The 25,719-nt window shown below is 38.8% G+C and overlaps 2 protein-coding genes across 2 annotated transcripts in view; one reads left to right on the top strand and one right to left on the bottom strand.

Annotated features, from left to right (window-relative positions):
* The window catches only part of lrrc49 (leucine rich repeat containing 49), a 34,712-nt gene extending 28,990 nt beyond the window's left edge, over positions 1 to 5,722 (bottom strand). Inside the window, exons 1-7 of the mRNA XM_014993353.2 lie at positions 5,606 to 5,722; positions 5,399 to 5,464; positions 4,925 to 4,994; positions 4,032 to 4,220; positions 3,772 to 3,862; positions 2,711 to 2,914; positions 1,742 to 1,808 (exon numbers count right to left, since the gene is read on the bottom strand). Coding sequence (XP_014848839.2) covers positions 1,742 to 1,808; positions 2,711 to 2,914; positions 3,772 to 3,862; positions 4,032 to 4,220; positions 4,925 to 4,994; positions 5,399 to 5,464; positions 5,606 to 5,698 — 780 coding nt within the window. The 5' untranslated portion in view covers positions 5,699 to 5,722. The remainder of the gene's footprint in view (positions 1 to 1,741; positions 1,809 to 2,710; positions 2,915 to 3,771; positions 3,863 to 4,031; positions 4,221 to 4,924; positions 4,995 to 5,398; positions 5,465 to 5,605) is intronic.
* A 9,130-nt stretch (positions 5,723 to 14,852) lies between these two features.
* Positions 14,853 to 21,545, top strand: larp6a (La ribonucleoprotein 6, translational regulator a). The gene is made up of 3 exons (XM_014993350.2): positions 14,853 to 15,840; positions 18,773 to 18,971; positions 19,623 to 21,545. The coding sequence occupies exons 1-3, from the start codon at positions 15,065 to 15,067 to the stop codon at positions 20,718 to 20,720; spliced, it is 2,073 nt and encodes a 690-aa protein (XP_014848836.2). The 5' UTR covers positions 14,853 to 15,064; the 3' UTR covers positions 20,721 to 21,545.
* Positions 21,546 to 25,719: the final 4,174 nt, after the last annotated feature.

Below are 25,719 nucleotides of genomic sequence, written 5' to 3'. Positions count from 1 at the left end.
AGAACAATACAAGTTGGACTAAAGTTGTCAGGTCTCTGATGAGAGAAAAAAACTGAAAAAGTTTTAGTCTGGAAAGATTTGAGAGTAAAACAGTGACTTTGAAGTGACGGGCTCAAAGCACAAACAGTCTGAGAGAATCATCCATTCATTAATCGTTTTTACTTGGATTAACTTGCAGGGATGTTGTTGTGCTGGAGCCTATCTCCACTGGTCACCAGGGAAGAGGCCAACTATGCACACACACAAACACACACACACACACTGACATCCAAGGGCCATTTAGAGAGACCGGTTAACCTAACAGTAATGGTTTTGGTCTGTGAAAGCCAATTTTCCCTTGATTTGCTTTGATTTGTGACTGGCTGTTATTCTATTCATTAATGCATTAAAAATTCTAAATCCCACCACTTTAATTCTATAAACACACGACGTGAACTTTTTGTGTTTATTAATAAAATTAAAACTTAGAATCACATACTTTGGTTCATTTATGGGGTATTCTAATCATTTCTTCCTTTTTTGATGGATGCTGAACTACTGCTTCAGTATAAGAACCTGCAGCGCCTTTTGTCTCTTTTAAGTCTTATGATCCTTGTTAAAAGCAAAACAACAGTATCATTGACCAGTCAGCCTTTAAAGAAAGATAGAAATTAGTGATGGCAAGGAAAATTCTGATCAGCACAACTCTGAGATTAATTCCCTTTAAACACCATATGTGTCACAAAGACTAAAACGGTTCATTCAAATCAATTTAAGAGACACTTATTCCACTGTATCATTATCACAAATACCTAAATGAATACATACAATGGTTAGGGCAGAAAAGTTCAGGGGGCAAGAGGCAACAAACCATTCACTGTGAGGAAAAAAATAACATGACACTGTAGCAGTCACTGAACAGAAATTGAGATGCCTGTTCATGTAAAGAGCAGCCAACACCAGAAAAAGAGAAAGTCTAACCAGAGCTCTGGAGAAGCTCTCTAAGGGGAAGTGTGGGCGGTGATGCTGGCACAACGCTAATTTAACCAAGGAAAGCCTCTCTGTTCTTTTTTTTTTATTTCCAGGAGCTTTTACATTCTCATCTGACAATGTTTGACTTCTTCAGGCAAGGCTTGGCTCTGGAGGCCAAAGAAACGGCCCTCAAAAGCGGAACCTTTACAGAAGGAACAGTATAATCTGTGAACACTCCAAGCAGATCCCAGGGCTGACAACATAAAAACAGTTATGCCTGTTAGATAAATTAAGCTGGGATCACTAGGGAAATAATCGTAGGAGTGGACCTGAGACAAGACCCTGTGAATTTTATATCGTCAATGCTTTGATTTGTAATGCTAGTGTAGTGGAAAAACTAATAGTTTAAATCTCCATAAAAGAAGCCTAGCTGTGTCAAGCTTCTAAAAGAAAAGGAGACAAAACAGAGAAAAAAAGATTCAAATTTTAGAATCATGTTTTTTCATCAGCAGTCAGCTAGTTTAAAATGCTTGCTCTGAAAATACACAACATTGCATGTTTTTAAACCGTGAGAAAGTTTTGAGAAGAATCATCCCCGCCTACTGATGGCATAAAGAATCAAAACAACATTTATAAAAACCCTGGCCCACTTGGTAAATTTATTATCTGGAGGAAGAAGGTCAAGATCTAGCTGAACTTTGCAGCTTTTCTCACTGTCCAGAACTGATAAATAAATAACACTGTTAAATATAAATGTGCTGTAGATTGAAGGACAGTTAAGAAACAGTACCTGATTGTCATGCAAATCCAGAATACTCAGTTTGTATAAGCGTTCCAAGCAGCAAATTTTATGAATTCTGAAAGGGAAATTCAAATATTAGATGTATACAATTTAAATGTCATCAATTCTTTTCAGATTTTGTCACATTATAGTCACAGATTTCAGTGCAGGTTGTGTAACAGTCCAAAGTTTGTGAAGTAAAAGTAAAAGAAGAAGATGGCTCTAATTTTTGTTGTGATAAATCCAAGGTGTGGCAAGCGTATGCATTAAATTGTACTTAGTCAATACCTTTTAGAACCACTAATCCAGGTGTGTTATACTCTTCATTTTTTGATGATAGATTAATCAGTGGTCTGTGAGAACTTCAAAGAGTAAGATATTGTTTTGTAACCCAGCCCTATTTCAAACTTTTCCATACTTTATCCCTAACCTGTCTGGTGTTTTCAATTACATTCATGATGCTGTATATTCTCTAATGTTGTCTAGCAAACCTCAAAGGCCTTCACAGAACAATTACACTAAAATTAAATTACACATAAGTAGGACTGAAGGGAATGAATATATATATATGTGTGTCTTATGTTTCAGATTATTATTTGTAAAACATTTTGTATCTTTTTTTTTTTTTACCTCTCAGTACTGAACTAGTTTTAATTGGTTCATTACGGTGAATCCCATGAAAAAAATCTAAGGTTTTTTGTTCTAATGAGAAAAAATGTGAACATCTTTTTGGGGGATGAATACTCTTGCAATGCAATGCAAAATTAAAACTTTCAGTAACATAAAACAGTCGTATTTTCTATATAACCTGCTTAGTAAATACTAGGACGTTCTGCATTTTACTTTAAACTGCAGAAACATTTGTAAGGTTATAAAAAAACTTGGGCAAATTTAACAGTGTAGCACAGTTATTTTGATAACGTATACATTTTAAACAGTCTAAGATCATATTTATTGGCTCCTATTGTGATGACCAACCTGTTCTTCCCCAGCATGAGAACCCGGAGAGAGCTGAGATTTTCAATACCATTCATATCGGAGATGTGATTATCATGCAAGTTCAAGACGGTGAGCTGCTGCAGATGCGACAAATGCTGGATCCTGGTAATTAGATTGTGCTGTAGGTTGAGAAGTTGAAGTTCTTCAATAAAACCCACTTGAGGGAATTCCTCCAGGCAACGCCTGGATAAATGAAAGGAATATATTTAGCCAGATTTGGCATCCACAACAGATTTTACATTCAGTCATTGAAAAAAACACTTCATTTTCCTTCACTTCCAGATTCCAATGATCTGATACTTCACAACACATTGTGGTTGAAAGAATCTCTTGAGTTCATAGTTATTTGTTGGACACTGGGCACAGCAATTCAAAGAGACTATGCTGCTCCCTGGTGGCAGCCTAGGATATGTTCGCCATAAGCTTTATCAAAAAATGTGAGTACATCAAAAAGTGAATATTATGTGAATTTTTCACATGCAAACTGAAACATTTAAAGTGGTCATGTTTGTTCATTTTGCTACTTATGGCTTAATGAAATCCAAAATACAAAGATTTCTCGGACTCAGTAGTAGAGCATCCAACCGTATTAAAGTTGAGCAGAAGGAAAAAGTGTAGTAGAATATGCAGAGGAAATGGTGGCTAACAGAGGTACAAAGTTCTCTTTTCAGATGAAACTTTATTTTCAGAAAGACTGTTTTTTAAAGCTTTCATTGTCAGCCACAATAATGTACGTTTGCTGAATGACAAAAAAAAAATTACATTACTTTCAGTACTCGAATTGCAATAAATTTCCAATGATATGGTAATGTATAGAGATGCGCCAATAATTTCTGCAAATTACATCAGAGGCAACCTGACCTGATTAAACTCAGCAATAACGGACATGACAACAATTTGAGGAACTGGCGGTGAAGGTAATTAGAGCTGCAGAGGGATTTAAAATCAATCACTTCTATAATTTAGAATGACTTTCAGCTAAATAAAACACATCGGAATGAGAATAGCTCAATAATAATGTTGGAAATTTTGAAGAGTACCTGTCCAAGTCTATGCGATGAAAACTGGCAGCAGAAGTTATCTGGCTGCAGGTGAAACCCAAAGAAGCGCTGTAATTAAACCCTTGAGAACCTAGCAACATACACATTAAAAAAAAAAAAAAATCAAATTCTGTATTTTAATAGCATCTAATCCAACTACATAAAATATGCACTAGACTTTATTGGTACACTATACAAACATGCTGGAAAATGTATAATTATCTGAATGAGTTTTAGAGAAAACAAATTGTTGCATTTACCTACTGGCTTGAGATGCTTTAGACACATGTGATGGCAAGTGATCTCTGCACTGTGAGGCATTCTCCTTAATCTGCCTCTAGCTTCATTTGGACAATGAGAAACTGGAGCAGCACCAGATAGCCGTACTAAACGCTGGGCAGAGTTGCCACTGGCAACTCTGGTGTTATTGTTGGAATGTAACTCGCTTTCTTCAGACAACACAAAGCAAAATGTAGAAAACATTAAAGGGCTTATCTCATGCAACCTCATGTCAAATCCTAATCCTAATATATTAGGATTCCATCAGGACATGGAATCCTAATGTATTCCATGTCAATACATTAGGATGTCAACAAACTGTATTAATTTAGTTTAGTAAATGAATTCAAAAAGTAAAATGTATGTATTACATAGCTTCATTACACACAGAACAATATATTTCAAGCATCTATTTCTGTTAGTTTTTAATGATTAAGGCTTACTTACAGCAAACAAAACCACCAAATCTTATTTAAAATACAAAAATGTTATTCTATGCTCTACACAATCAAAGGCTGTTCCCTTAACAGCTGTCCAGCAGTCAGTCAATGACGCACGAAGGTAAGCCACAAAAACCCACTGCTGAAGAAGACGACTGTTCACAGAGTGCTGTATTCAAACATATTAACAGAAGGCTTAGGCTTATGCAACAGGCCAGTCTACCAAGAAGTTTATGAGAAATTAAATGCTTCCCTCTGCTGATAAGCTTTATGGTGATGCCAACAGAACTTGGCACCTGCCTAAACTGATAAACTGTCTACCTGCTCTTGATAATAAACACTATGATTTTTGGCCAGTAAATTTACCTGACCTAAACTTCAGAAAGAATCTCTTTGCATTTTTTGGATTTTGGAGGGAGATGTACAAAGTTTACCTGGGTTGCAATCACCACCTGGCTGTGTGGCACTGATGTTTGTTTGTTTATTGAAATCTGGAGAATCAGACTGAAAAACAGTAAACCATGAAACTAAGCACTTGAAAAACACATGCAATACTGAAATAAAAAGTACTTCCAAGAAAATAACAAATAATATAGATGACCGTTTGTGCAAAGGATTCAAGCAGTGACTAATAATTTTACCTTTTCAAAGTATTAGAACGTTTTCAATAGTACTGGCTTATTTAAAACAACCTACCTTTCCCATTTCAAATGAACTTTTTTGTGTTTAACAGAGAAATAAAACTGAAAAGCCACTAACACAAACATATTTCAAACTCGATAGTGAATACTGTCTAGTTTAATCTGCTAATTAATTTTGTATCATTCAAAGGCCGCAACACGTGATTAATTTATTACTTTTTTAGCCGACTAATCCAACATATTTGTCCCTGTCATGTCATTACTTACCATCGTTTGCAGCTTTCCCGCAACCAGTGTTTTGGCTGTCATCAGGTGCAGCTTGCAGCTGTTGATCTGCACAAAGGACCAGTTTAAGTTGAATTAAACTAAACGCGCACATTTGCTATCGATATATTTTCCACAGAACATAACTTTAGCTTACATAGCTCATACTATTATCGCAAAGGGCAAAGTCTTACAATTCATAGTATTTACCATAGGAGTAAGTAGTAGACATTTGTCGCTGACGTTGTTGTGCTGTTTTCTACCACCGCATCTGGTTTTCCCGTCAGTCAGCTCCGACTCCATTACTTGTCCTGAAGTTAACTTGTAAGTCTAACTTTGACCGAAGAAAAGATTTTTTATTATTATTATTTTAACAACGGAAAAGTAAGATAAAGGCCTGTTTATTTGCTAAAATAAATACCTGAAGCGAAAAAGTCCTGTTTCTTAGAAGCTGTTACCATAGCGACAGCAGCGTTAGACTTCCGGTGTAACTTTAAAGGCTTCCTTATGGAAACAAAGGTACGTTCCCTAAAGGTTAGGGCCATTTTATTTAGCTTTGAAATGGCAATTCCAATATAATATACCCACCCACATAAGAAAGAATTAAGATACCTAATAGATCAAACTTATTTTGACACTTGGCGACTTTAGGTAAGGCAACTTTATTTATATAGCACCTTTCAGCCAGACAATTCAAAGTGCTTGAACAACATACAATAATAAAAAACATCACCTGCCAGCATGCCTAGGTGGGCCCCATATGGGGAAAAGGAGGGCAGACCAAATGGGTCCCATATGGGTTTGCCTATGTAGGACCACAGCCCACATGGGCCCTACATGGGCCCTACATGGGTTTGACCATTTAGGGCCCATGTAGGGCCCAGGTAGGCTGTGGCCCTACATGGGCAAACCCATGTGGGGCCACCGTGGAACCCGCAGAACCCCATATGGGACCCATATGTCAGCCCTCCTTTCCCCCACATGGGGCCACCTATGCTGGCAGGGAAGCAGATTAAAAATAGAGTAAATATTACAACATTTTAAATATAATTTTAAGTGAATATAATCAAGGATTTTAAAAATAAGCAACTACAAATAAAAATGTTTTTAACCTCGTTTTAAATAAACTCAATAGGAGCAGTCTTACAGTGAGCAGGAAGCTTATCTCAGTGTTGGAGCATAAAAACTGAAAGCTGCTGAAACACAATTTTTTTTTTCTGTAAATTAATATTATTAAATATATATGGGCTTACAGTCAGCTATATTATATGGCACCAAAAGTTAATTATATCATACAAATTTTAGATGTCATCTTTTTGCCCTTAATGTCGCTGTCTAGCCCAGGTTCATGACAATCAGACAGCATTGCACCTCAGAACAACAAGTGAGATCAAATGAACTGTGCCGTTTGTTTTCAGCCCCTTTTTACCCAGGCAATAATAAGCAGTTGCTGAGAACAGACAAGTGCAGATTCATCAAAGGGACATCCCACACACTGCCTGTCACAATCTATTCATGAAGCCTAGGCTGACACATGTGATGGGAGGAGATCAGAGTATGACTGACAGCACACGTTAAACTAAAATGTCAATTTTATCCTAATATTTTTGGATTTGCTGCATAAATTTAAGAAGCTTTTAAAACGAGTGCTCAATAAAATGCTTTTTTTTTTTTTTCCTGCAATCAGCTTATTGAAAGGGTCCTTGTGCATCCATAACATTTTTAGACAAAATGCTGTACTGTTTATCATAAAAATATGCACACCGGGACTTGTTTTGATCAGTCATAAAAATGTAAATATAAATGGGCTGTTTTAACACCCCCAGCTCTGATTTGTTGGCAAGTAGCACAGCATGGATCCTGCTGAGACTGATTGAAGACATTTGGATGTAAGAAAAAACAAGGTTGTTATTTATAGATATTTTCATAAGTGAAGCATAGGTAAAGCAAAATCACAAACTTTTTTTTGACTGCTGAAAGTTATTGTGTTAGTGTTAGTACTCACGCTGCATAAATCCACTGAGTTCCCATTGCCTCAGTTTTATGGAAAAAAGCCAAAGTTCTTAATGTGAAACATTTCAATGTGAGGAATTTTAAGGTCAGATGCCAAGACTTGCTTGGTTCAGACAAACAGTTATGCTCAAGCCATGCCTTTAGGAATTACTTTGATACAATGCTATTCAAAATGCTAAAAGTAAAGGGGTTCGTGGGTATTCTGGATTTATTCTTGTCACCGCATTATCAATGTAACTAAAAGGTATGGTTACTTAAAACACAATCAGTTATTAAATTATATGTTTGCGTTGAATCTCTGTGAAATAAATAGGATGAAGTGAGTTTAAATTTTCTCTAAACCAGAATTTAATGTGACAATTTTCATTAGATGGTTGGAAAAAGCTCTAGCCTTTCACTTTTTGTGTTCGCATACCTGGTAGGTTTCTTTTACGCCCAATGCTATCACAAGATGAGAAAGATAACTTACTCTGCCAACTAATGAGTTTCTCTTTTTATAGGGTTTCTCTTTTGATCTTATTCTGATGTCACTTCTGCATTTCTTTCTATGGGATTTCTTAATTTTTAAAATTTATATCAAGCTATAAAACTTTGATGTCATGCCTCTCCAGAACCACATTGTTTCTTAACAAGGTTTATGTTCTTAAAAAGGGCTATATCAAAAATCTAATAGGAGTATAACTCACTTGACAACTTTGGTTAATTCTTATAAGCTTTCATGACTCTTTTGTGCATAGCATAAAGAAATTGTCATGTTGAGGTTTATAAAAGACCCTAGATCATCTTTGTGGTAGTGAATGTTTAATAATAACAAAGAACAATTTGAAAAAAGGAGATTTGTATAAGAAACAAGCACAGAGTAGGCAACAGCAGAATAAATGAAAGAGGGAAGCTTAAATACTGGGAGTCCTGATCGCTGGATGAGAAACAGATGGCTCATTGGAACTGGTTGCAGGTGTGAAGGAAGAGCAGGGAGTAAACAGGCAGGCTGAGGGAATGAGACTAAGAAACATGAAGGAAGCTGAGGAGAAAGTAATATGCAAAGGAAAATGGTTTAACACTATTAAACCCAATAATGCACAAATAATGTAATGTAAGAGCAATCAATGAAACTAAATATGACAGCTACTTTCCTTAGCAAAACATAGAAAACTTCTGTAAAGGTTTGGTTAAAACTTCTGGTTTTGTTGTGCGTCTTGATTGTTACTCTCCTTTATCTGGCCATTGTTTACCAGAGGCTCATGTCTACAAGCAAAAGTGACAGAAGTGATGTTTTTACAACATTTTACCTGGTGTAATTTAAAATATTTTTGTTCATATTAAGTTGTTTTTCCTCCTTTTAAGCCTCACACAGAACAGATTTATTTTACCATGGGAATGACTGTTTAAATCGTGAAGGTTTTTCATTGTGACAGGTAAGGTTATTAAAATGGCACTCACTCTGATGTCCATCCCGAATTAGTGTCTCACACTAATCTTGATTTGCTGCTTATCCGACAGGCTTCTCTGGTTTTACTGAGTCATCGTAGCATGTAAACCTCTGTTAGTGTCTGTGGGGTTGCACTGCAGTACTTTCAACTCAACGCAAACATCAACACAGCATTAGACTGCAGTATACCAGGCACTCTCAATGTGTTTATGTCGAGGATTAAAAAACAAAACAAAAAACACTATTTTCAAATGATAAACACTGTGATATGTGGCATATGTGCGAGTTGAGAAAGGGTTGATTAAAACACTAGAAAGTCATTATGCATGTGCATTATAATAAATGATATATGAAAGACTTGGAAAAAAATATTCTGTCATTTTAAACAATATTATTTTAAGATAACATTTTATCCCATTTTTATAACCTACATTGCAACCATTTACTCAATTTAATCATATGACATTGTAGAATCAAGATCTAAGGTTTATTCACATAAATTAGTGTAAATGAGATTTTTAAATAATAACTGGTACGTAATGAAGAAAAATATCTGGAAAAGCTTCAGAGGTCAACATTGATTGTTGATTGCTGATTGCTAGAGATATAAGAAAAGTTAAGGTGGTCACCCTAAGAAGAAATGGGACTCCAACAAGAGGAAGTGGTGTAGAAGGTTCAGTATCATTATAACAGTACTGCCTTTGTTCCCTTTCAAAGTTTCACAGCTATTCTTTACAGTGTACAGCTCAAAATATCTTAGATTTGATCTTTTACCCACTAGAACTGGTTTTCTCCAAGCCCCTTCAAAATAACCTAGCCAGATTAAACAGTTTCAATAATATTCTCATCCTTTTAAAATAATGGTCCAAGTCATTTGGTGCCATTTTATTTATTTATTTTTTCCTATGAGAAATAATCGTCCTTTGGTAAGAGATGTTTTATTTTTATTTTTATGCCAAAATCACCTTTGGCAAAAGAAAAAAAAGAAAAAAAGAAATAGGCTACTTTGTTATTTTTGGAAAGTGATGACTTTAGAAAAATATTGCAAGGTGAATGCCCTAAAAAGCAATGCATCAATGCCTGTCACTATCTGTTAAGCCTTGAAAGGGAATCTTATCATTTAGGAAAACAACTAGTCACCTGCCTTGTGATCAGTTATCATGTTTGAATGATAGCTTATATAAATATAAAAGTACATCTAAATGAGGTGTCTTTATTAATTGGCTGTCTTGCATGACATTGGTCTAGTGGCGTGATACAGGCAAATGTGGACTGCCAGTGAGGTCCTGAAGCTGGTGACAAAGAAAGAATCTCAGAACCCACCAAAGCTCCTTCTCCACAGGCGTGGCTCAAACTGGTTCTTCCTCAGTCAGCTGCAGCCATGTGCGGGTCCTACCAATTTTGTAGCAGACTACATTTGATTACCCCATGGAATCTGTGACATAGTATTTTGTAAGATGGTGACCTTCATAAAGATAATTCCATGCTTGAACCTTGAGGTCCAAAGCTTTTTATCAATTGTGGTGGTGTCAACTGGACGGGTGAGATACGTATTTCAGAGAAATGACATCAGAAACAACAACAGCTCTGCGTGTTCACGTCCTGCCACATCCCTGCCCATATCCACTCCCTAGTACAGGACATACTGCCAATGGAGACACACCCAACTTGACTAGAACCGAACCAGACATTAACTGGCTAGAGGGAGATTTGACAATGGAGAAGGGGCTCAAGAAAACTTGTCCAATTGGGTCAGAAGATAGGCCTGATCAGCCTTTCAAAAACTGGTTGCACCACACATTATGTTGTGTTTGTCTGTTTTTGTGGAGTGCTGGTCATTTTTTCCACATTGTACTTTTGTTGTTCTTGTCATTTCCTATTCAACAATGAGGAATCTACTGAACTAACCATGCAAGAAATTTATATCTACTAGAAGAATGTTTTGTACCTGCTGGCAATTTAGGATAATTGCCAGCAGACAATAAATCCTATATATTGTCTACTGTAATAAATTCATGCATATAACCCAAACAAACTGTGAGGACTGGGATGGGCAGGGTTGTCCACTTTCAGCCTCTTTTTCCAGTTATCATGAGGGATCAATTATGAGACTGAATGATTTTTGACTCAGAGACTGATTAGTTTATGAAGTGTTGCATATTTTAGAGCAGCTTATTCAGTTGCACTGATTTAACTGATTAAAACAAAACAAGGCATGCCAAGAAATGACGTGAAAGTCTTCAAACAAGCTGGCAGGCTGTCACGTGGTTTGAGGAGATAAGTAGGCAGCAATCACCTAAAAGCCTGTAGGAAATTTGCTGGAAGTTACTTTATTACACCCAAATCCCTCTCACTTTCTTTCCCACCATGTTGCATTGTACACAGGCTGGAGCAGTATATGGCATGTGGTGCAGAAAATGACTCAGGCTGCCCACCAGCTGCGAGCCCAGTTTGGCAGTGGGGAGGAGCAAAGCTACTTCATGCAGAGCTGGCAACAGCCAACAACACCGGTGTGGGGGTTGTGTAGCCATAATGGAGAGAAACAATGTCAAGCTGTTGAAATAAAGTTCAACATCAGATTTTTTGGTCATGTGTGTGACACACAACAGGAACTTTGCTCTCTCAAGTAGCACAATAGGATAAGGAATAAAAATTTTAAAAAATGAAAGAAGAAGGTAAAATAAATGTAGGAAAATTGCAAAGGTAAAAAAATCAAATCTGTACTATTCACTGTCTTCCACTTAACAGAGATAAGGGTCACGGGGTTAGCCCTCAATGGTAGCAAAGACATTCGTTTCTCATTCTTGTAGGCAATTCTAAATGCAGTGCCATAAAAGGTATTTGCCTTCCTGAAGACTTCTTCTGTTTTCCCTTTTTGTCCAGATTTAAATCTGATTGAGATGTGGGGAATGGCCTTATAAACGGTGCCAGTGTAAAAATAAACCTTCCAAAATTCTATGCAAATCCAATAAAAGACTGATGGGAGTGAGATCCTGACACTGTGATCGAATTTCTCTTTAACACAAACACTTGACAGCAGTTGACAGCAAAAGTGGCCAAAACAGTTAATAGGTTTACAGGGCAATTACTTTTATGAGCCAGGTTTCTCTGGATGCTTTTTTTTCAATTAATTAAATGAAGTTAATTGTGATAGTACAATTTATTTGAAACATTTAAAAAAAAGCTACATTTATGAGAGGGCAAATACTTTTTACAGCAACAGATGGAAGTTGGAGTCATGGGGGAACATGGTAAACCACCAGACAGATTCAAAATGTGCTATTAGTGCAAACGCCTACACCTCTGCAGCCACAAATCCATACATCGATCAGAGTTCAATACCTGCTTCATCTCACAGGGTCTCAGGAGGGGTTCATGTCTATGCTCTCTGTTCCAGATCAATGTAGAAAGAAACATGTAATTATACACAGGAGACGCCAATGTAGCTGGAAACTTTCCATAGAGGAGATGTTAAACTGATCACATAAAAAAAGGGACAGTGGATGTAATGCAAATATATCTCAGTTAATAATATTAATATTACAATAATTTCTATTGGCACATTAAGTGGTGTAATGGTCCTGTTTCCTAATATATTATATAATTATGGATTATTAAATGTCAATTCCCCATTAAATTTAACCAGTCTATATAAATGATTTTATCTTTCCATCAGCCATTACTATGTACAGTTTAATGCACATCAATGTATTTTTATAGAAATTTTAAATTATTCGTAAGAAGAAACATTAAAGTTTATAAACAGCATAGAAATCCTCTTTTTAAATTACAGAGATGTGAACAAAATAGCATACCTTGTAGCAACTGGTGTGCTTTTTTTTTTAACATGTTTGAACACATGAATGTGTTCAAACATGTTCAGACATGTTCAAATGGAAGACAGAAGCTTTTGATTCTAGTGGAGAATTAAAAGAGTTTGCCAAATAATCTAAAATCAGACATTTAATTTTTCAGAAGCAGTGTGTGCAAGTAAAGGACATTCAAAACAACTGCCTATATGTCCATGTCTTGCTTTGGCAATCCAAGCAAGTTTACATGAAAGCAGGCCACAACATGCTAAAACAGGACTTCAAAAATGTAATCACAGATTAGGGTGTCGTAAAAATGCATTCCTATAGAACGAGAAAGAGAATGCACAAGTTTAATGCTAGGTGTCCTAAACAAAATGTAGACACAAACTGGGAAACATGGAGTTATGGTTTTTAAAAAGCTAGATCTAAAATTTAATTATTTGGACACCAGAACAGAAGACATGTTTGGCAGACATAAGGCATGGTTTAAGGATGCTTTGCTGCAGAAGGATCTGGCCAACTCACCGTAAAATAAATAAATAAATAAATAAATCCACCATTAAATCTGAATTAGAGGATGCTTGTGGAAATTGTGAGACAGCAACAGCAAATTCACTCAGGACTGGCCGAGGATTAAGAAATGGAAAGTCCTGGGATGAGTTAAAGCCCTGATCTTGATCTCACTGAGATGCAGTGGGGTGGCTTCAAACTGGCTGCACATGCAAGAAAGCCCTCAAACAGATCAAATTGAAACAAATTAGTGTAACATCTTACAGCTGAAACTAAGGAGAGAGGCAGATTTATGTTAGAAACTGATGGATGACTATAAGAAGAGTTTCACTAAAGTTATTTCAACCAAAATGGGCTAACCCTACCTACTGGGTATTATAGTAGGGTGTCATAATTTTTTTCCTCAAGAAGAACATATGCTTTGTTACTATCTTCTATTTCATTAAAAATATATATTTTAGTCTTTTTCTTTTTTACATGCAATAAAATTGCTTTCTGTTGATAAAAATTTTAATTAGGTGTTGATATGCAAGAATTTATTGATCAAGAACTTAAACTTGGATGGATTAATTATTTCTTGAAAATGACTGAAAATTACAACAAGAACAAAAACCACAGTAAATAAAATAAGTAAATTTTGTCTTGCTTAAGAATAAGCGAGACTAATTATTAAAGTGATAAAGTCTTACATGTTTTTACATATTTTTAAATATAGCTATAGTTTGCTATTTTTGATTGATATATTTCAGAAAGACGACTATCATTAGGAAAGTTTAATTTTTGACCCCCATAGGTGAGCCACTACGGCAGTACTCTGCTGTGATTTGCTCATTTTAGACATGTTTTCTTCACCAGTTTTCACTTCACAGGCAAATTTGATTAAAAACTACAATAAAATTAATAAAAGTGAAAAAAAGGTAACACTGAATAACTATCAATTTACTTAAACTGTTTCTGGAATGTGAGACCCAATAAGTTCCTAAACTAAGAACTACAGAATGTTACAATAAAAGTTTTTATTTGCCACACTGCCACTTATAAAAAAAATAAAATACAGATTCTTGTGTCACCACAAAATAGTCTAAATATGATCAAAATTATTTAAAGTAGATTTAAAAGAGTCGATTTTGTATGATCATGTTTTCTTCCTTAACAAGCATACAAAATGCTGACTTCTAGATTCACACAGCACTTAGGGGTGTATTAAGTCATGTTGGTTTACATAGCAATCAGGGAGAAGTGATGATGTATCAGTTTCTTAGGAGTGTCTTATTATCACGTGGATAACAGCAGGAATAGGACACAACTAACATTTCACAGTGATACAAACGTACCAACCTAAACTTGACTCTGTCTGATCTTATTTTTTATAAGATCAGACAGATATTTAAAGTATCTGTGACTTTAAATACTGTAAGTAGACCAATTTTGACCTAAATATGTCATCCTGGGCGGCTGCAGGACTGAGTTGCAACTTGTCAAAAATGTGTCTGCGCTTTCTTGAATACAATTGCTGTCAACTGCCTGAAAATGTATTCGGCATGTTAGACCCTCCGGTCAGAGAGGGGATATGCAAATCTGTAGGGGTGGAGCAATCCCGTCTTAATGGCACCTCTTTAATTCTTACTTTCTCCCTTTAACTTGACTCCTTGACGCTGCTGTGTACTTGCGCAACCTTCTCTCCACGCGCCGACAGAGGCTAAAAGCCAATTATTCAATTAACGGCGTTAGCCAAGGGGTCGGCCTTGGCACAGCCTTTTCCCAATTAGACACAAACACGTGTACCCTCTCCCCTACTTAGAGATGGGCGAAAGGGACACGCGAGTTTTCACAGATACAGACAACACACCGAATGTCTAAAAAAAAAAATTCCGTGTGTGCAAGTGAAACACGACAAGCAGAAATATGCACGCTTTAGTGAACGTCTTCATGCGATGCCTCCTCTTTCTCCTGCCTCCTTCTTGGCTTTGTGTCAGCTCTTGCTTGTGGGTTGGGAATCACTGCGAAGACGCGCTGCAGCGGCCCAATCCGAGAGCTCGTTTCAAAAGCAGAAAGCCTCTTACATATGAGGAAGTAAGGGCAGCAGCAGAAGGAGGCTCCAGCCCCTCGGTCTCACTTGGTCCAGGCTGCGTCTCGCTGGCCGCTACAAGCCCCGCTGCTCTTCAGGGCCCTCCAAAGGCTCGGATCTGGGTCGGGGCTCTCTGGCGAGCCGTGGAGCGCGTCTTTGGAGCCCCCTGGGTCTTTCTCCGCCATCGCTGGTGTCCGAAGAAGCGTCGAACAGCTTTGCGCATTCCGTGTCCTGCCAGCGTCTTTGAGCCGATACAGATTAGAAGCTTCCAGGGAGCAAGCTCCGCCGCTGCTGCTGCTGCTGCTGCTACTACCACCATCCAGGACAGGGAGGGACACGGCGGAGCCGCCTGGACCCAGTGGAGCAACATGAGCGGAGCCGTGGCGGTCCCCGGCGTGAACTCGGCGGAGCGAGCCTCGGATGCGCCCGCGGAGCCAAGCGTCGATGAGGTAATCACCGTGGACCAGCACTCGCAAGAGATGGGGACGGTCACGATCACCGTGGCGATTCAGGCAGCGGAGGACGAGGAGCCGGAGGAAGAGCGCCCCGGTAATGTTGAGTGCCTCCGAGGCAGCTGCAGCGAGGACGAGCTGGGGAGACACGACAAATCAAGGTAGAACTCGTTTCCGACTTTATTGGCTGCTCGGTTTACTGGTGTGATTGTATAAAAATAAAACTAAACTTGTAAAGTTCCCCCAAAACTCTACCCATTTGAGTTGGAGGTGAAATTTAAGCTTTTCACATATTCATTGAGAGCTGACCAGCCGGTGGAGTGACGGCACATGATCTAGCGCTTTGTAAAGAGTATAAAAATATGCAGAACAAAAGAAACGGACATTCCGACAGGTGCGATGGCAAAACACGCCAAACAGCCTAACACTGAGACGATAAGTAGACTCCGGCAGAGTGAGTGTGTATCCTCAGCCCCACTTGATGAATATTGCTTTCGCCGGGGTGAGAAGTGTTTTCAAGGCTGTTAAACAAACACCTGAGTCTGGCTGAGGACAGCAATCTTCCTTTAATCTAATTCCCCTGCGTCATGGCTTGCTATTTTTATCCTCTGGTCTATAAGGTCCCCATCCTGCGTGCGCAAACGGTGAGTCAGTCATTGGTGGATAGGCCAAAGGTGAAAATGGGTCGCGCTTCAGTCCAGGCGTTTGTTTTTTACTCGCAAGTCCTTATTGTAAGGTCAGTGTAGAACTCAGACCCTGTATCGCATAGATGCGCCGATTACTACAACATTCCTTCAGAGTCTTTATTTCAGTTTTTATCATAATCAAGAGTGTAATTCGCATCTTCTTGTGCGTGACTTGTACATGTTCGAGGGCGTATGCGTAAGAAGTCTCATGGATGTGGGGCCCCTACTAGCTGCGTGGTCAGCCTGCTGGCAAGCTGACTGAGGGGGTGTGTGTGTGTGTGTGTGTGTGTGTGTGTGTGTGTGTGTGTGTGTGTGTGTGTGTGTGTGAGGGAGGGAGGAGGTGATGAGTCATACACAAATTTCATTCAGCCCCTCACTCCAGTCTGCAAAACTATCTGACTGCTCTGCTTCACAGCCTGAGCCAGGTGTTGGTGGGTTTGGTACCATGAGAGACTCAGCTGCCTGATAACACTGATGTTGATATTGACAAGTCTGGTTGAACTGTGTAGGACCAATTATAGTCGTCTTGCAGGAAGAGGGAACATAGTGAAAATTAAGACAATTTCGGAGGAATAACATTGCCTAAAAAAATAATTGGAACGTTTTGTTCTCAAACAAATTAGACGCATAAAAGGAGTGTGGCCTTTGTGGAAACCCTGGAGTAAATGGGATTTTCATTTAAAGGAGCAGAGAGTTTCTGCACATCCCTGGTTTTCAGGAATGTTGTTCCAAATCTGATGAGCATAGAAACTGAACACCTTGCCTTGTCATGTTCTCTTTCTAGGACTGTGAAGACCTGAGGGGTTTGCATGGTTCATGTCCAAAAAGGGACAGTGTGTTCAGGCACATGCACATATGTACAAAACAAATGTACACATAGGTTTCTGGGAGGCATTGTCAATTTAACTTTGAGCTTCCTGATTTGTTTTTCTAATCTTATGTTTTTGTGACCAAAACAATCACTTGTGTGTTTGCAGTAAGTTTGAAGAAACTATTGCACATCCACTTTTTATGTTGGAGACCTACTCTTAACACTTAGGGCCTGTGACATGACAGGAAGTCTTCATCACCATTTACCAGATAAGAAATGTTGCTAAACAATATGATTTGACCTAGGGTGAGCATGTAGGTACATCAGATGTTATGAAGTGTTTCTGGTTGTTTACAGGAGAATTGAGGCCAGCAGGTAGGGCAGTAAGATACATTCAGGAATATCAACATTTGTGGAGTGGTTTCCATCAGACCCAAGATATGTAGGTGCAAGGGCAATCAGAGAATTGGAATACAATAATTAATCACATGTGACTGTAGATGTGAAAGAATATAGACAAGAAGGGGTTAATTGGCATATCTGAAGACTGTCTCATAAATCAAAGCACAAACACTGAGTGATCTTATTGATCTTATATATATTTTCAAGATCCTATCAAAACTGGCACCTAACACACTTACTAGAATAAAGAATTGTCAAAACTTTCCAAAAAAACAGATCAGGTTTTTACTAGAACTTCTGACAAAATACTTAATTGATGCCAAAGGGAAATTAAGTGTTGTAATTCATGCAATTTTATTCAGAATTGATGTAGGCTGTGGGTAGGAAGGACCTCTTGTAGCAGTCAATAATGCAGTGGTCTTGACGAAGCCTCTGACACAAGACTCTGTCTCATAAAGAGGATGCTCAAGGTTGTCCAGTAATTTTCTTGATTTTTATGAGTAAGTATTGGGGTCTGAATTGTTTTAACAGTACATACTGATAACAATTTAATGGGTATGATTCAAAGCGGGCATATGAAAAGCCAAAAAAAAAAAACACTTATTCAGATCTCCTTGTGAGAATATCATGAGACTGTATGAATGAGGAATTGAAGAATATTGAGACTAAATCTGTTAAACACACTAAAAAGGTAGACTTAGATGATTTTAGTTGAGGGTTGGCACCAAGTTTCTTTAAAGTTAGAAATAAAACAGCTGTTCTAATGGGTAACAAAATGAAGGATGTTAATGTGGCTTTTTTAAAATGTGAGGCTGATGTGGTGAGCCACCATATTCTTTGTGGGAGGGAGAGTCTGTGACTCTGCGCCCTTCAGATGGAGAGCCCTTGGCAGTTTCAAGGCTTGGTTGGACACGAGATCTGGTGCTGAGACCCAGCTTGTTGATGGCTGTAAAGGAAAATCTGAAAGTAGGAGGAGGAAGCAGGGAGTCGTTGGTGATTTGTAGAGAAATGTCAGGACGAGGCTGCATCTCTGCCAGCCATTTAAGCCTCTGGCATATAGTCTTAAAGAAAGTAAGAAAAAAACATGCAACAGTTTTTTAATGTTGGTGCTTAGTCTAAAACATGAAACACTTAGATTTCACAGCACTCAGCAAGTCTCCCTGACTGCGATCCATGTTCTCTTCCCACACACAGTGGTGCCGGCACCAGTGGAGGGGAGTTGGAGGAGGAGAGCTGGCAGCCTCCAGATACGGAGCTCATCCAAAAGCTGGTCGCTCAGATTGAGTTTTACCTGTCTGATGAGAACCTGGAGCACGACGCCTTCCTGCTCAAGCACGTCAGACGCAACAAACTTGGGTTTGTTAGCGTCAAGTTGCTCACCTCGTTCAAAAAGGTAACCATGACTGCAAGTCTGATATATGAAAACACAGCAGAAAATCATTTGAATAGGCAAACTAAGGTAGATTAATAAGGCTATAATGATCTGAATTACTGTGTACCTTCAAAATGCTTAATACCTCACTACAGGCTATTTGTACACATTTTATCCTAATGTTCTTTTTGTTCTCAAGCTTCTAATGGGTAGTATAAAACATCCAACCACAATTTATATTTGCAACATTTAACAAAAGCATTTGATTGTATTTCCCTGTGACATAGAGGCTTACTGTGGGACTGGATGTTTCTAGTGTTGGCATGACTAGCTGTTGCTGTTTTTTGTAATGGTGTTCTCACATTGATTCACAACAGCAGGTGCTACTTTAGGCTCATGCATATTTGTTGGCTTGTAATTGTTTCCATCTGTTTATACCAGAATATTTAACCAGGCTAAACATGGGTAATTTGTACTAAACAGGAATTAAAGGTCAACAGTGTCTAAGCTATAAAAATGTGCAAGTCTGAGCTGTTAACCTGATGATTCAGGTAATTCTGGAAAATGTTGGGTTTTGCACTAAATCTTGGTTTATGTGATTGGATCAGTTTTAAAACTCAGTGGGCTCTATGAGACTCCGGTGTTGCTGAAATAAACTTTGTGTCGTTCCAGGTGAAACACTTGACTCGTGACTGGAGAACAACCGCCTATGCACTAAAACACTCAAAGATCCTTGAGCTGAATGATGAGGGTCGTAAGGTGCGCCGCAAATCTGCGGTGCCAGTATTTGCCAGCGAGTCATTGCCCAGCCGCATGCTACTGCTGAGCGATCTGCAGAAGTGGCCAGAACTGGCTGCTCTCACTAAGGATAATGGAAGCAATGAGGGAGGAGCAACACAGCAGGAACAGCTGATGAAACTGCTGCTCAAAGCATTTGGGACATACGGCGCCATCGCCTCAGTCAGAGTCCTAAAGCCAGGGAAGGACCTGCCTGCGGATCTCAAGAGGCTGAGCGGGCGCTACGCACAGCTGGGCAATGAGGAGTGTGCTATTGTGGAGTTTGAGGAGGTGGAGGCAGCTGTTAAAGCCAATGAGGCTGTTGGGGGTGAAGATGGAGGAACGGGTCCGCTGGGGTTAAAAGTGGTCCTGATAGGAACCAAACCACCGAAGAAGAAAGTACCCAAAGAGCGACCCCGTGAGGAGGGGGGAATGCGCAAAAGTCGTTCTCTCAACAGCCGAGTCCGAGAGCTTCAGTACCACGGGGATGACTCTGCATGCAGCTCATCAGAAACAGAAAGCACCCCCACATCACCCAGGCTAGCTAGGAAGTCCCAATCCTGCAATAAGCTAAGCCCCACCACCGCTGGCATTGGCTTCCAGAACAATCATCTAAGTCCTGGTATATCACCGCGCAACAGCCCCTGGTCTAGCCCCCGAGCCAGCCCTTGCCCCCAGCGGAAAACCCCCCACTCCCACAAGTCTCCCCTGGTTGGCGATGGCAGGCTGAGCCCCGAGGCTGGGCGCCGGTGGGCAGACTACTCCTCAGACAGTAGCCTGACCCCTTCGGGGAGCCCATGGGTTCAGCGGCGCAAGCAGGTGGCATCTCAAGAGAGCAGTCCAGTTGGCAGTCCGATGCTGGGTAGAAAAATCCAGAATGCAGATGGGCTGCCGCCAGGCGTAATGAGGTTACCGAGGGGTCCGGATGGAACCCGTGGTTTTCATGGAGTCACTGTTGCCGAGAGGGGAAAGACTGCTGCCACACAGACTTGATAACGTGGCATGTGGTGACGCATTTCACACCCCCCAGAAACAAAATGTGAGGCTCCTGGCCTTGTTGCTCAGCCCCCTCCTACATTTGAGACTGTGTAGATATATTTTTGTTGAGTGCATCGGTTTTCAGTCTTTGTTATATTTTTATACGACATTTTTTGTTACCATGGTAACATTAGGGGTTTACCAATGGAAATTAAAGTGAATGTAAACTAATTATGGCTTTGAGAGAAAGCTACAGACGCCACTGAAAGGGACCATGTTGCCTCCATTTTTCTCTAAGCTTGTTCTACTTGAGGTGAGCTGGAGAAATGAATTTTACCCTTTTTTCTTTTGTTCCCCCCCCCCCACTGTAAACTGTCTTGTCCAGTGTAAATGTTTGCAACATTGTCTTTGGATGACATTTAGATATTTAAGTGGCATACAGGCACATGGACTCGGATATCACCATATGCCTTTTCTGTATTTGTCGAGCATACATCTTGTTTTCACATGCTGTTTAAATTGAGGCCATACCAGCTCCACTGCCATAAACGGTAAATGTCACATTTGGTTTAGTTCAGTTTTAATTGTTTTTATTTCAGTATGGTTTGCATGCTTTGGCACTTTGTAGGGTTCTCCTCTTGCCCTGCATGTGCTTGGCAGGCAGCCGCTTTATTTATTTTTATTTTTCCAGTCTAAACCCACAGTGGGGTTTCGAGGGAGATTCAGGTCAGGAAGGATAGACGCTCTTGTGTTTTTGGATTCTTTTCTTTTGCCTTCACATCAGAGCTGGGGTATTTGTACACTAAAATTCCTATTGTACAAATAAATCACTGAAACTGCCGTTTGCCTTGCTTTTTTTTTTTTTTTTTTAATCAATCATTATGCAACTGCTTAATCTTTTCAAATATATTCTCATTGATGAGATAAAAGTGATGCAAAAGCAGAATGGCAAAGCAACAAAAGGTGATGCATTTTTCTAGTATCTTGGTATTGTTTGAAAACTGCCATGTGGGAGTTGAAATGAAATGTGAAAAACAATGAACATCATCAGTGCTAGTTGAGTAACCTGAAGTACCGCTCTGGCACATGCATAGTGGGTACCAAAAGTCTACACACCATTAAAATTTCAAGTTTTGGTGGGTTTTACTTTTTTAAACAAATTATTTTAGAACCTTTTTCTCATCTGAGACTTATTTGAACTAAAACATTGAGAAGCAAATCTTTCAAGGGGAAAAAAATACACCAATATTAATAATGGTGCACACTTAAGAATGTAGTTGTGGCAATGATCAGAATGAACCACCATTGAAACTCACTAAACAGAGTTATTTTAAAGTGCCTCTGTTTAGCCTTTGACTAAGTGAAGCTGTTTTAATAGGTTTTCCCTCAGGTAAGTGGTCTTAATACAGCCTTTGTCTCCAGAAAGCATTCAAACATATCTATGTAAAACTGTATTGGTAAGAAGCTAACAAAATAGCATGGGTATTAAATGTACAGAAGGAGGCAATAAAAGAGAATATGGTGCAACAGGGACATCTGTCCAAAATTGAAAATGTGGAAACTAGATGGGGGGTGGGGGGCTGCCAAGAGCAATGTGAAGAGCTGCATATAAAAATGTAAGACTGACTCAATTTTGCAAAACCAAATTTGAAGTCTCCCAATAGACATGTCGGTCTTTAACTGGTGTTTTTAAAAGCATTTTTTGATATGGAAATGCTGCATAATAACCCACAGAAGATGCTCATATTGAAGCATCGAGTTTTTTTTTTTTCTCTCTTTTCCCAACCTGAAGAAGAGCCTGTGTAGAAGGTATTATGAACAGTTTAAAATACTAATATTAGCACATGACAATGAGCCAAGAAGTAGTTCTCTATCTTGGTACTCAGGACTCCTGAATATTTTAATAGTTTCAGTGTTTCACAGTCTTGTCTTAAATAGGTGATTACCAGTCTTCTGCCGCATGATGAGGAGGTAGTGCATTAATTTGATTCTGATATGCTGGAGCAGGGAAACATTGAAGACGGGTGGATCCTGAGGCAAAGGTTGAAAACCACTGATCTGAAACATACATTCACATAAAAAAATCTTACCAAAAGAAGATAAAAGTTATAGAATGCCCCTGCCAGAGTCTAGACTTCAATCAGAATAAAAATCTGTAGCCTCAGCTGAAGAGGGCTCTTTGAACAGAACATGTCCTTAAAGTCTGGAGTGTTTTAGCAGTGCAAGTGAATTTTGCTAAGTTAGATGTGCTATGCTCAGACTCCTGAGTGCTGTAATAAAATAAAAATATGCTCCAACAGAGCATTAATGATGTTTTTTTTATTATTTTATTCCCCTAAATGCTTTTTTCTAATTTTTCCTACAAGTAATGTTATGTTAGAAGTGAAACATGTTTTGAATTTATTTATACTGGCCTCATTTTTATCTATTTAGTTTTGTTATACTTACCTTTCAGTCTACATGTGTCATCTGGCTTTCCTATTTAGTGAGCTGCAGTTTTCAGGTGGCGGCCCAGCTTTTCAGTTGAATTGAGATCTGTATTGGATTGAGCCATTGTTGTTGTGAAGATGAGTCTAAATTGGGTTGCCGTCGGGGTTTTTTGAGGACCACAGCAGGTTTTTTCTTTTGTATTCGTCTGTGTCTAGCTGCATTTATGTTGAACTTTTCTCTTTCAGGTCCAACTGGAGAGAGGCATTTAGTGTAATCTCTGGGTGCTCTGAATAGCTCCTAAGGTTTATTTATTTTAACCCCAAATGTTCCTCTTTTTCATGGACAATGTAGCTAGTCACGTTTGCATATAGGTGTGTGAATATGATTCATTTATCACGCCTTTATTAAAATACAGCTGCTCAAAGGGATTTGGATGTAACAAAAGCATGGTGAGTGGGCAATTGTTTTATATTGGTGGTCAGTTTAAATAAAATTGCAGGTCTTTGTTTTCAGTTTTGTACCAATTAGTCCTCTCTGATTAGTGTGAATTTAATTACTTCTTTGTTTGTCCTCGTGTTTTAAACCAAATACAAAGATAAAAGGGTGGTGTGTACTTTCAGTATTGTTTCTCTGTGTGAGGTAATTGTTCAATGTCCTTAGGTGGTATCAAATTCTCCTTAGCAACCACCCCAAAAGTGGGAGAAAGGAAGTGCACAGTTCTGACTTTTAAATTAATGTGGTGGCAGCTTAGTGTTTATCCACTCCTGTGTGTTAGGTTTATTAGCTACAGCAGGAGGGAGAAAAGCTGCAATCTGTGAGCTTGAGCTGGATGCTGAGGGTCAGGGTCCCTGCTCCAGAACTCACAGGCATGGTGAGACTAAGTGGGATTGCGTAAGAGAAAGATGAATAAACTTTTGTTCTCTTGGCATTATTAGCAATTCAAAATTGGGAAGTCGTGAGCGTGTTGGCCTTTTTTTCCCTTCCCTTCCTTTTTTTTTTTTTTTTTTGTTACAGCTACCCAAGACTAATAGAGAAAATAACTGTGGGAAGAGTGCAGAAGATTCAAATAATGGTTCAGAGGAGGAAATCTGAAATAATTACCTTTGAAGATTTTCATAAAAGGTGCAACTGTAAATGTCATCAAAGAAAGACGCTACTGAAATCCCGCTTTGGCTATTATTTCTAATTGGACAACAAGATCTGATCATTAAATTTAAACAGAAAAATAGTATTTGTGCTGCACGACTTATTTAGCCTGGACTGGATTTTATTTTCAGACATAATTGGTAAGATGAGGTGATTAGATCAAATCAAAAGAAAATAATAGCTTTTTCTTTTCAGTGTTCAGGTTTATATCATCACATAATGACTGTTTTTCACAACTATTACAGCATATTAACATGGTTTTGTGCGCATATTCTTTCAATGTGACTTCAGTAATAATCAGAGCAAACACATTTTTGGTGAGATTTAAAAAGCAAATACAACCAAAAAATAAAAAAAGATTCATGCCTACTTGCAGAGCAGTGATCGCCTTACCCCAGATAATTTGCAATGTACTTGCATCAGCCTGGGGGTGGGAGCAGAAGAAGCTGTGCGGGGGGCGGTGTCAGAGTTGAGGAACTAGAATAAGGGAGGAGACATTTTCAGGCCTCAAAGCAGAGCAACCAACTGAAAAAGTCGACAAATACAAGAAGTTACTAGAAAAGAAAGGATTTTTTTTTAAAATCAGTGATGTAAATCCAGAGCAAAAGTAAAAAACCAACAGAACTGATTCTCTGCAAAACCAGCTACACTGACGCACATATTCCCTGAGGTCTGTAGTAATTTAGTGCATTGATTAGGCTGTTAGAACAGGAAGAAATCAAGAAGGAAATGCTGCTCTGTCATCATGTTGCACTCCTGACCCCTTCCTTCTGTTACGCATGAGTGAATCAAAGGGCTCCAGCACCAACAGCTGCTTGAAAAGTGAAACAAACAGGGCAACGATTTATGAAAAATTACCTCACCTCATGAATAAACTGATTTCCTAGTGCAGACTGGAGTGCTGCTTCAACTTGGAGACCATTTACACTTCTGCTCAGGTCTAAATAATTGAAATGTTAATTTATTTCAGCTACTCAAAAGTGAAACTTGTCTATTGTACAGATTCATTACCCACAGAAAATGTTGAAAATATAGAACCAATGACAAGGGCAATTTCAATACATAAATGTGATGTTACATCCTACACCATAGCAGAGAAGAGAGCTGACTTGACAGCTGTCCAGCAGTCAACTCCCTCCACAGAGAGGCTAAACCATATTATGTTATTGCTCAATAGGCTTCCTGTATCCAAATATATTAGTAGACGTTTGAGTGAAAGGCAAAAAGCAGAACTGAAAAAGAATCAGGGTTAATCAAAGGAAATGCCTTTTGAGAGCTTGGAGGGTTTTTTTTAAAGTGTGGACTGTGGTTGGACTCGGACAGGTTTTGCATTTTATTTAGAAATCAAACTCCCAGAGTCTGGAGGAAGATCAGACCAGACTATCAAAATTTCGATCTCACTTCATTCATACCTCTGCTGGCAATCACTGTGGAGATG

This window comes from Poecilia mexicana, unplaced genomic scaffold (assembly GCF_051168715.1).
Source record: "Poecilia mexicana isolate PSO_F unplaced genomic scaffold, ASM5116871v1 scaffold_3, whole genome shotgun sequence".
NCBI classification, from domain to species: domain Eukaryota; kingdom Metazoa; phylum Chordata; class Actinopteri; order Cyprinodontiformes; family Poeciliidae; genus Poecilia; species Poecilia mexicana.
Note: the sequence above shows the minus strand (reverse complement) of the source record. Positions and strands in the feature narration are given on the sequence as shown.